This window comes from Ambystoma mexicanum, chromosome 11 (assembly GCF_040938575.1).
Source record: "Ambystoma mexicanum isolate Mex_15411 chromosome 11, UKY_AmexF1_1, whole genome shotgun sequence".
NCBI lineage: Eukaryota > Metazoa > Chordata > Amphibia > Caudata > Ambystomatidae > Ambystoma > Ambystoma mexicanum.
Genome location: NC_090934.1, coordinates 11,130,036 through 11,142,220, shown reverse-complemented (window position 1 = coordinate 11,142,220; position 12,185 = coordinate 11,130,036). Strand labels below are relative to the sequence as shown.

At 46.5% G+C, this 12,185-nt stretch overlaps 1 protein-coding gene across 1 annotated transcript in view; it reads left to right on the top strand.

The window, feature by feature from the left end:
• The window catches only part of CAP1 (cyclase associated actin cytoskeleton regulatory protein 1), a 204,343-nt gene that overhangs the window by 46,346 nt on the left and 145,812 nt on the right, over positions 1-12,185 (top strand). The window contains exons 2-5 of the mRNA XM_069622395.1: positions 3,638-3,765; positions 4,598-4,698; positions 5,433-5,510; positions 5,605-5,748. Of these exons, the coding sequence (XP_069478496.1) occupies positions 3,645-3,765; positions 4,598-4,698; positions 5,433-5,510; positions 5,605-5,748 (444 nt within the window). The 5' untranslated portion in view covers positions 3,638-3,644. The remainder of the gene's footprint in view (positions 1-3,637; positions 3,766-4,597; positions 4,699-5,432; positions 5,511-5,604; positions 5,749-12,185) is intronic.

Here is a 12,185-nt window from a genome sequence, read left to right as displayed (position 1 = left end):
GCTGAAGGAGTATCAGCAATCCGAGAAGGAGGGAGAGCGGAGGAGAGGGCGGACAGTCTGCGCATCTGTGCTGCAGTAGATGATCTCTTCAACGTGCTAATTGAGCTGTGAACGCTGACAAAGGGTTAGTATTTCTGAACGGAAAGGTTACGGTTTCCGTATGACGCGCACCTCAGCAACTCGGAACTGAGCACTGTGAGCGAGCACAGTTTCTCGTGCTGCTACTCTGACAAAGGAGTAGGTTATTGTGGGTCGAGAACAGAAAGGTTTCTCATTCCTGACTGCAGAGCTACCAGTTCCTTTTGAGTTGGGCACGTGGGCAAGCTGCCTTTGTGTAAATACAGGAACCCTTTAGGGAGGCAGGAGTTCGTCCAACGCGCACACTGTCATCGCTAGGCAGAGACTACAATTTAAGATTTAAATAAACTTACCTCCAGGGCTCATGTTCCGAAAGCCACTCAACAAGCTTTTAGTCTTTACCAGCTTCACAGAAGTCATTAGAAGGACTAAAGTTTTCTGTGTGGCGCCGGCCATTTTGAAAATACTTTTTTTTTTTATTTTTAAATGAAGATCCCGTAAAGACTCAGCTAAAGACCTTTTTTAAACGTCAGCAACAACTCAAGAAAACAATCGAGACTGAGCTCAAGAACGATTTAATGATTTGCTCCTGAGATCTGCTGTCTATTCACAAGATGGAGGATTGGGATCTAGCCCAAGTCAAGATGGGGGATTCCCTCCGGAGTAGTTCTGCAATTAAATATTGAGAGCAGGTTGGCAGAACTCACTGTTCTAAACTGCCTTTCATCATTTACTGTGGAGAAGATGGCACCTGTTTTTTTTATTCCTGTTCAGAGGCCAAGTTCTAGTTAAGACTAAGATAAGTTTGGAACTAACTATCTACTACTAGCATCTACTAGCAAAGAAGCTGCAAGACTTTACCACTGGTGGGGTCGCAGCATTTTAGAGTGCTATGATTTGACAGGTCATTCCGGCCACTTGGGCCAGGGATCAAGGCTCCAAAGCCCAGTCCTACCTCTGCAAACAGAGCACCCAAACGAGGCCCAGAGAGGGCACCAGCTGTACTGCCTTCAGGCGTTGGACCAGTGAGCCAAGGAGGCTACAGAGCCTAGTCCTACTTCTGCAGACCTAGATCCCAAACGAGGCCTAGAGAGGTTCCTACCATTACGACAACTCGGACCAGTGAGCCAGGGATCAAGGCTACAGAGCCCTATAGATGAGCAGCTGTACGCCCCTTCTTATATGTTGGAAACCGGAAATTACGACATGTGCAACTCCAGGCAAGAGCCTGTATCCATTAAGAAAGCCCCCTGTGATGTATCCCCGAAGAGATGGTCTCCTGAGGGAGGACCCCGAAGGAGTGTGAACATGTGAAAAGGAGAGGCTGGTGATGTCAAGTGATGAGCGTGACGCACTGAGAAGGATGACCGGAGAAGAAAAGGCATAGATCTTATGGAACCTTATGTTGAAGTAAAGAATTAAGACGTTCATGTGCGGAATGAAGATTGCAGGTGTGAAGCACTGCAGAAAATACAAGTATTTCTACAACTACAGATGCTGTAACGCAAGTAGGCTAAGTAATCGTAAAGACTGGCTATGTGTAGTGAATAGACTGCAGGCGGTGCCATCAATATATGTGTATATAGAATCTGGATATTTGATGTCACAACTTTAGTAAGCTCAACCCGTGGAGCAAGGAGGATCGATAACTGTGTGTGTTGCAGCAAAGAAATGAGCTGAAGCTTGAAGATGGGCCAAAGGAAAACTGCTTGGGCTGGTGTTGGAGGTGAAGGCAGACAAAACTTCTTCAATCTTGAACAGTGAATTTGAGAATGCTGAGGCATCCCTTGTTAAAGTTGGAAAGGGAGAACACCATGAGTGCCAAGTTCTTTTATTTGAGACAATTAAATGCTATAAAATGGGTTGATTCATGGCCTCTGATCACGTGAGTCGAGGATGAAAATAGATCTGGGCATGCAAGCCTGAACCTTGATAAGAACATGCTCACACTCCTTATATTCCCATAGAAGAAAAGCAACTACAAGGCCAAGTTAAAAAACAATCTGAATGGCAGATGGCATGAGTGATTAAAGAGATGGGGCTTATTGGGTGGGGAAGTAGTCCATCCACCAGCAACCGGGCTACCAGTTTACGTGCTGTGAGAATGGAATGTTCCAGAAGGGTACAAGTGTGCCATCCAATTGTTGAAGGCCATATAACAAAGGACTTTATAGTTTGAGAGCCAATGGTGTATCGTGTTTCTAATAACTGTTGAAGATGACTGGCACTAAGGGAGGGCATAAGCCGCCCACCTGACTAGAGATCCATTCGCATTCCAATCCCTTATAGAAAGTATATTTGGATGGTCCCCTTGAGCCTATCGCAATCCCGTGTAGGTTTTTCTTAGTTTGCCATGTAGTATGACATCATGTACAAGGTATAAATTAGTTTTCAAAAAATTGATTAGCCGAGTTTGCTAATCTAATTATTCTTCATTAGCAAACAAACCCATTTGATTAGCAATTTTGTGATGTTTTTAATGCCATCAGAAGATACTTGTACACAAGATATATAAAATGAGCAACAATGCAGCAGTTTTGTGTACTGCCGAAGTAAGACTTTAGTGAGATAAGTGAGGCCTTGCAAATTCTTAAATTCTGCTAGACATGCAGGTTGAGTAACTTAGTTTTCCTACTCAACTGAAGAGACATGCATTAGACCCATGGCAACGGATGACAACACATTTAAATGCACTTTCTGTAAAATGGTGCATGTCACCACAAATCCACTTTAGTTTGGCACACTGCTGTCACCCAGAGGTCAGCCATGCACAGTGATACTTTGTTTACAGTAAATGTCAAATAAGTTAAGTTTAAATAAGTTTCCAACATCCCCTGCAAATGGTATTGGCACTTCTTAAAATCTACTCAAATATGCAAGTGGGTGAAAATCTTTGCAAGCATTGGATGAGTGTCTGTAGGAAGGTTAGCTGCTGCATGAATGGATACAAATAGCTATGATAAAAACGCCCCGAAAACAGTTTGGCAGCTCTCTCTACTGCAGGTGCAAATATATAATGCAATCATAATCGTAGGGCAAAACGAGCTCTGGAAGCCCACTACAGTGTACAGTTTTGTAGTAGGTCTGTAGATGTACAGACAGGATGAAACTATTGATTGCTACTTAAATAGCAAGTTAGCTTTATGTATTCATTATGTAAAAGACTACGCAGAGTGGATGGCGTATCGGGCAGAGCACTGGGCAAACTAGGCAGAATATTGTAGTTTGCAGCCATCTCACTTTCTGGGTAGCGGCTACATAGCAACGCGGTAAGATGGAATGTCACGCATGGGATCAGCTCATGGGTTGAGCACCAGTTGCAAGCTGTATGTACCCAGCAGGCTGCAGAACTAGGTTTACCATCAAAGCATTTGGCCGCGTGGTCATGTACATTTTCGAGTGTCCACTCATCAATATGATGCATCTTCCCTCTGCTTGCTCTGGATTGTGTTTTCATCGCTCACTGTATTTTCCTTGTTTTGTCTGTACGTTCCCTGTTGTCCGCTGCTCATATATTCCATAGTTACAGCCCTTCTTGGATGTTTTTCTGTGTCCTCAGGAGCTGAATGATGGCGGCCGATATGCAGAAGCTGGCGGAACGCTTTGAGAAGGTAGTGGTACGCCTGGAGCTCTTGGCTCAGTCTTCTGGAGTCCACGGCGGAGCAGGCGGTGACGCATCGTCTACAGGTATGAAATGAAGGCTTGTTCCGCTGCACCAGAGTCTCAAGCTCTGGGGTCTTGGAGTGAAACTCAGAGGGCCGCCGAAGGGTGGGGGAAGGAGAACTCGACTTCTGCAAACTTAGCAATGAGAGTCTGTGGGGGACTCGTTTCTCATAGAAAGAACCACGATTTGCAGATGCAGCCATCGGTGTCCCTGCTGCTGTCCGATCCCCAATGCACTGTTTGCAGGTAGACTGACACCTTTCGAGTGACCTTCAGCTTGGCCCTGGACAGTACATGACTGTTCAGAAAGCCGTGACGCCTTCATCCTGCTGTTGGCATTGCTGGTTGGCCTGTTGCAATTTCCTGTTACTGGCAGGGGTGTGTTTTTGGATAGGTTTCGTTACTGTACATTGCAGCCAAGTAGGCAAGAGACTGCTCGCAGGGCTTTATAATGCAATTTGTATGTAGGACTACCTGAGATGTGGTATGTTTGCACGGATGCCTCCTGTCGCTATGGGGTGAATTTGCTGCCTGTGTTTACATCCTGTTGGCTTGGCTGTGCATTTGCAAGACTCCAACCTGCCCCTACGGACACTTAGGTTAATGGATTTGATGGGGGCATGACGCCTCATGCTGGTGGGGGCAGGGAGAGTGTGAGTGATGGGTATGCACTCAGCCCCTGTTAAACTCCCTCTGGCTCCATAAATGTCAGGCTTGGCCTTCCGAGTTGTGTGGGGCTGGGGTTAGGAAAGCCACTGCTGCCCTTGAGCTTTTCTGTCCCTATTACCCTGGGTTGGGCTTGAATAGCTGCTTGCTGCTGTTCTTATGACCTTTTTCCCCCCGTCCACCTCTGCAGGATCTGCTCCCTATGTTCAAGCCTTTGACTCCCTCCTCGATGGCCCTGTGGCTCAGTACTTGAAGCTCAGCAAAGAGATCGGTGGAGATGTCAGCACACAGGTAAGGGCTGTCGTCAGTCCTGCCAAAGCTAGTATTTGAGTGTAAAGTCTTGACCCACCCCTTTGTGTCCTTCATCAGACCCATCGAACAAATGGCCAGTCGTAATACTCCCCCCACCCCCCTCCTTTGTTTCTGGCACACTTCTTCCCTATTTCCCGCTGGAATACCTCCACTCTCCTGCACCAACACCCCCTTGCTTTTTGCTAATAGCCAAAGCCTATTTTCTCACTGCCCCATTTGTTCCCACTAGCCTCCTGCCCTGCCTCATTCCGCCACCACTTTCCTGGCCCCACCGTCTTTCATGCGCCCCCTGTTTCCTTGTAGGACTACTTATCATTCAAAAACTCCCCCTCCGTTCCCACTGGCCTCCTGACCCCTTTGTTGTGTCCTCCTCCCACTGCTGCCCCTTTCCTACTGTCATCCCCCTGCCCCTCTCCTCCCTCATGCTCTGTCTCCCCTGCTGTCCTTGTTCTGCTCCATCATGTCCTCCTGTCGTCCTCCTTCTGCCCCTCTTGTCCTCCTTCTCCTTTTGCCCCAACTCCTGTCCTCCTCCCTTTTCCCCCTTTCCATCATCATTTTGCCCCCTACCTCCTGTCGTCCTCTGGCCCCCTCGAACGCTCCTCCTCCCCCTCCTCTGGCCCCCTCTCTGCCTACGTGCCCCTTCTCTCATACACACCCCTCAGGAGACGGGCACTAGGTATCATTAGTGATTGTGAATATTGGGGCTCTTTCAGGCTAACATGGTCCATGCTGGGCTGAAGATTGAGCGGGATATCCTTGTGACGGCTTCCAACTGTCAGCAACCTGCCGAGGTGAGATGCAGCGAAACCACATTGGCAACTTCCGGTTCTTGCGTTTCGTTATCACTGCTAATGAGTATCTTTTACTCTTACCTGTTTTCACCAGAGTGAGCTCCTGACTGTATTGAAGCCCCTGTCGGAGCAAATCCAGGCAGCCCAGGATTTCCGGGAGAAGAATCGTGGCAGTAAACTGTTCAACCACCTGTCTGCTGTCAGTGAGAGCGTGCCAGCCCTGGGCTGGGTGGCTGTGGTGAGCTTTGAGTGGATCTCAGACTTGGGTTGAAGTAAACTGCAAATTCCAGGGCTGCATCAACTGGCTATTGGTGCAGGCCAGGTAGTGGCTGGCAATTTAGTGAGGATGAGGTACTCTAGGGGGATCGGAAGAAAATTGCAGTTTTATTTGGGCTGTGTGGTGGTGCTTGGGGGCCCCGGTTGAGGTTTCAAGCAGGCCGTTCCTTAGTTGGCTAGTGCACTGTTGTTGCCTTTGTCAGCAGGGAGATTGTTCATAGAGACCATACTCTTGGCATCCCATGATGGTGGCTTCTGGACGACCTGTAGGGGTTACACTGTAATCCTTCTGTTGCTATCCACCTTCTGTGTATCGCATGTGATGGTTTTGGAAGGATAACTAGGTCCTGCACCTTTTGTGTACACCATCACGTGGTGTGCTATATATTGGAGAGGTGTCCGATTTCAGAATGTGACCGTATTGATATGGTGCTCCAATTTACAGTCTGTGATGGTCAGTGATGGGGTGTTTGACAAAGCCACACTGGATACCTCTCCTTTCTGGATTGGAGGGCCTTTGGGAACTAGTGATTTATCTTTCCCCCCGTAGACCCCACCCAAGTGTATGATGTGCTACCTGGAGGTGGTAAACCAGGGAATTCACTGAACCCCTCCATCAGTACCTCTTGTTTAAGGTCCCCTCAGTAGGTTCTATTCCAAGACCGCCGCATTGACACTGCTGTTTCAAGAACAAGCCCTGGGCAGATTTGCACTAGAAGGACATTTGGAGACTGCTATTGCCAACTTTGTTATGGCTCGACAGTGGTTAAGGTGGATTTTCAGAACCAGCCCTGGTTTAGTCAACAGCAAAAAGAGACTTGGGTCTTGCCATACTCATTCAAGGCAGATAGCTGAACAGTAAGGCTTGGACTTGGGCGATCTACGGGTGGTGTAATGGTGCATTGAAACTCACACAGAGCACTGTAATCAATATAGATTGTATGTGTATACAAATACTCATAGGCCTTTAGACACGCTAAGCAGTTAAAATCACTGGAAAGAATTTCTTGAGCCTGGACCTCCATAAATACCCTAATATAAACCAGGGATCGAAATTAAGATTTTATAAGCGGGACCTAAAAGCAGCTCCTGGGTATCCAGCATTGACCAGTGACTGCGGAATGGGTTGCTAGTACATAACGTTCCACAAATCTAACTTCTGCATAAGATCTAAACCTATTATTTTGCCCATTATTTATGACCCCTTATGCTTTAAAAGTCTAATAAATGTTCTAATTTTTATTTGTAGATTGTCACAAATGCCCCAAGTTAAATTCACATAGGCGTTTTGGGCACCAGGAGAAGAGGTTAATTGGTTTGTTAAATACAATCACTGTATCATGCGCTGATCCCCGCAAAGAGATGACCCCTCACCCCAATCTTTGTTGGAACCCATCGAAATGGCGTAGAAAACAGTCAGCTGCCGGGTTAAAACTTAAAATGTCTACCTGGAATATCTGTGGCCTGAACAATAGGGCGAAAGCCAGCAGAGTAGGGGCATACATTAATAGACACCGCCCACACATTGCCATGCTCAAAGAAACCCATGCATTGCGAGGAACTAATTAAAGTTTTGCGACAGCGGGGTAACAATAGACATTACACCGAATACTCCTCCCAGAACAGAGGTGTCCTCGCGCTAATTCACCCCTCGTTGGGGTTTGCCACCGGAAAAAGCAAAATTGATCCACAGGGTAGATATGTTGTGGTTTGGGGCACTGTGGCAGGCGAAAAATTGGTACTGGTCAACACGTATGGCCCAAACTTGGAGGACCCCGAGTTTTATGTCCATCTCCTCGCTGAAATTGGTTCGACAGTGGACGCATGGGTGTTGTGGGGAGGGGACTTCAACACTATCCTTGATGTCTCATTAGACAGGTCTTCGAGTAAACAAAGAAACCTCACTAGATCAGCCACCATCATACACCAAGCCCTAGTGGAACTGGCCCTGACCGATGCCTGGAGAGGGATACACCCAACAGACAGACCACACATGTTCTACTCATCAGTACATGATACAGAATCCAGAATAGACTACTGGTTCATTTCCTCCCCCCTGATTAACTCAGTGGAGCGTTGCGATGTACTTCCCCGCACGCTCTCGGATCACTCTCCGGTCATACTCGAGGTATCGCTACATAACATTAAACCACCTATTCAGCGGTGGAGAATGCCCCCAAATATCTTAAGGGACCCAAATGTGGTAGGGTCACTATATGTTGAAATGGAGGAATTCTTCTGATTGAATAAAGGGTCAGTAGACAAATGGTCCACCATATGGGAAACATTCAAGGTATGGGTGAGAGGCAGCATAATTTCCAAAACCACCGGACTCCTCAAGACCATCGGAACTGAATTAAACAAAACAAACTTATCTGAAAACACTCGAAACCGAATATAGTGCAACACATAACAAGCATACGCAGGCCGATATCAATGCACACCTCCAAAAATGTAATGATTTAGCAACTAAAGAACAGTACATGGCCACACCGATCAGAGCGCGTAGATACGGGGAGGGCAATAGGGCGGGACATCATTTGGTGCGCTTATTACGGAATGAATACAATCATACCCTAATCACCTGCCTTTTGGCAGGCGAGGGAACAGCTGTACACAGGGAAGAAGAAGAAATCAAAGATGAATTTACCGAATATTACAATAACCTATGCGCAAATCATGACACACACGCAGGAAGACATAAAGGAATACCTAAGCAAGATTACTCTCCCTAGGCTCTCGTTAGAGGATAACTGGGCCCTCGAGCAGCAAATAACTAGCGAAGATATTGCTCAAGCGATGAAATCATTGGCAGCTGGCAAAACCCCAGGCCCAGACGGCCTGAGCTCTGAACTGACGCAATTATAACGGTTTTGCTGAAGCCTAGACGCCCTGCCCATGAGCGCTCCTCCTATCGCCCGCTCTCCTTGATCAACACAGACGCCAAGATCTACGCAAAAGTACTCGCTACTAGATTACCCAAAATGACCACCCTAATACACCCCGACCAGTGCGGCTTCATTCCAACAAGATCCACAGCCTTAAACCTGCGTAGACTATTCTGCATCATGGCACAGATTAACCCGGAAGTGCAGGCGGTGACTATATCACTGGATGCTGAGAAAGCATTCGACTCGGTTTCATGGGTATACCTGTTCGAAGTACTTACCAAATTTGGGTTTGGCCCGTACTTTGCACAATGTGTCCGATTGCTCTATACCTCTCCCAAAGCTAGGGTCCTAACGAATCTTACTCTATCCAACCATTTCACTTTACATAGAGGCACCAGACAAGGATGTCCCTTTTCTCCCATCCTTTTTGCCCTCACGATAGAACCAGGGGCGGCTGCAATTAGATTGGAGCAAGAACTGGGGGGCATAATCCCCCATAATCCAATCCATCTCATTATATGCAGATGATGCGCTATTGTACATACGAGAACCAGAAAAGAACCTAGCCCCCACACTGACAGTGATAGGAGACTTCACTGCACATTCAGGCTACAAAATAAACACCACTAAGTCTGAAATGTTTTTGCTGACACAGGCCACTATTTGCCCTACACACACACATGGCCTGGGTTGGGCACCTAACCATGTTGGATGCTTAGGCATCCTGGTCTTTAGAGACAAAATGTCCCTACATGTAGACAACTACGAGTCCCTATTAGACGATCCATACCAAACTCCAAATTTGGGCTAGACTTCCCATATCACTCGCTGGCCGAATTGCGGTACTCAAAATGGTAATGCTCACCAAGCTCCTTTTATATTTTCAGCAATGTTCCAATATGGCCAGGCAAACCTTTCTTTGAAAACCTACGTTCCATGGCTACCACCTTCATATGGAATGGTGGAGCCAACAGGCTGAAATGGGATAAACTAGTGGAACCCTATGAAATGGGGGGGGGGGGCTTTGCCACACCCAACTTTGAGCTGTACTATCTGGTGGCGCAGGCACAATACGCTAAGTACTGGCAGGACCCCACATATATAGTACCACATGTTCCCATCGAGCGGCACTCGGTCCGCCCAACAGACCTGAGATCCATAATATTCGCAAAATCTCAAAAACACGATTGGAAATTTGACCCGGCATCCTGTACAATCGCAGCATGGGCCGCAATCAGTAAGAGGCTCCACATAGACGCCCACATAGACGCACCCTACGATTCACAGGCCCTGCTATGGTACTTCCCAGGCATTAAGCCAACATACGACATCAGCATACAGAAGGCTTGGATCCTGAAATATGAATTTACAATGAAAACCATGTTTCCAAAAGGTAGATTTGTAACCCCAGAGGATTTTGCGAACACAGTAGGGAGAAACCAACTTGTCGCTTTACAATATCACCGTATGAAAGCAGCATTCAAGAAACGATGGCCAACATACCCAGTAGAACCGCCCGAACATGCATGTTATCAATCACTGTATTCACAAAATGGCACAGGGGTATCCAAGCTATACAACATAGTCCAAACGCACACAAAATCGTTGAACAACATTAAGGCTACATGGGAAAAGGACATGGGAACAACAATAGAAGAAGGGAAATGGTCCAGATACTGTCTCCTCTCTAAGAAAGTCTCACTGAATGCGGGCCTAAGACTAATACAGTTCAAAATACTGAACAAGCTCCGTTATACTCCAGTCAAAATGGCGAAGTTTCATAGTTCCTTATCTCGAAATTGCTCAAAATGCAGCAGCCCTCGTGCAGATGCATTTCACATGTACTGGGCCTGTCCCCTGATAGCCTGGTTCTGGCGTGAAGTGGTGAATATTTTGGAAGATGACACAAATCCCAGCGCAGCTCAATCCCCAAAAATACCTGTTCCGCGACATAGGAAAAACCCCAGAAAAAACTAGGAGACTGTTGAATGTCGCCTGCGCAGTAGCCAAGAAGTGTATTCTTCAAAGCTGGAAGAGCAGCCATGCCCCATGCACAGAACAGTTCCTTACAGCCCTAACATATGTTAACGAATGTGAGGAAACTTGCATAGGAATGTTGCCCACACCATGCAGACCAAAAGACTTTTGGAGTCTGTTCAGAACATACCTGTGTGACACCCCAACGGACACGGGGAACTTAGTGATTGAATTCACCACGAAACCCGTCAATTCGGAACCCAAAACAACGTAAATGTGCAAATATGTATGACTATTGTGTAGATCAAGGGAGTAGGAAGAAAGTCCTTTTTTGAACAGTATATATACCTTAATGTTGGAGGGAAGTTGAAGCGAATGTGATGTGATATGCAAACCAAAAATAAAGTTTACCAAAAAAAAATTCACATGGGCGTTTGTTCGGCTTTAGTTGGCCTAGGGAGCCAAACGTAGCTCCTGGTAGCTGTTGGTGTCAAGCTAATCAAGTTCTTTAGACTACAAACCGGGGCTAAATGGCTCCCAGTGCCCCTCAATTTCGAACCCTGATCAATTATAAACCTATATAAATAGTTCACAGTTGGTGATCTCAAGAGATCACCCACACTTTACTATTAAAAAGTCAGACATAATTGCAACCTTTGCAAATCAATGCGAAGTAATGCAAATCGATGTAAACGAGTTACACTGCCTTATAAAACAAGTCCCCTATCGCTCAGTCTTTCCCAGCTAAGATAAATGGACCTAGTGCCACTAGGTCCCAGGCAAGTACTGTTGTTGGGAGTCTGTAGAAGTGAAGAAATCAGTATTGGCAAAGCCGACAAATAGTCCAAATGCTCCACTAGTGAAGAAATGGTTAAATTGACAAGATTAGAGATCCTTTCCTAATCCCACTACGAGGGGATCCCGGCTGGAACTCAACTGATCCAATCCCAAAAGGAGCCACCATGCTAACGAACTCCGAGTACCCTCTGTAAAAAGAAACCATGCCGGCAGCATAGGCTTCCCCCATATTGCACCCAAACTCTGGAATGCACTCCCCAACACACTCCGGACAGAACCCTCCTTGTTCTCCTTTCTCAAATCCCTCAAAACCACACTATTCATATAACCTTGCACATCATTCCTACTCTCCTAAACTACTCTTCCATCGAACTCCAAGCTGTACTGTAATCTCTATGTAGTGCTATGAAATGTACTGTGAAATGCAATTCTTGAATGTAACTATAAAACCTTCCTTTGTAACCAGCAATATATCTGTAACAGTGCCACCATGCCCCTGGGCTGATGTGTGCTTTAAAAATACAAATAAATAAATCCAGATGCGGAAGAGGTGTAGGTTGAGGACTTTACACCCGTTTAGCCCTATGGTGGGGGAGTGGTGGGGGAGAAGGAAACAGATAACGGTACACAAACTCACCCCTGCTCACCGTACCCCGATTTCAATAGAAACCACTCTTGCTAGGTTTGCTGGAACCACTTACTTTAATTGTTGGTTCTGTTGCAGGGGGCTCAA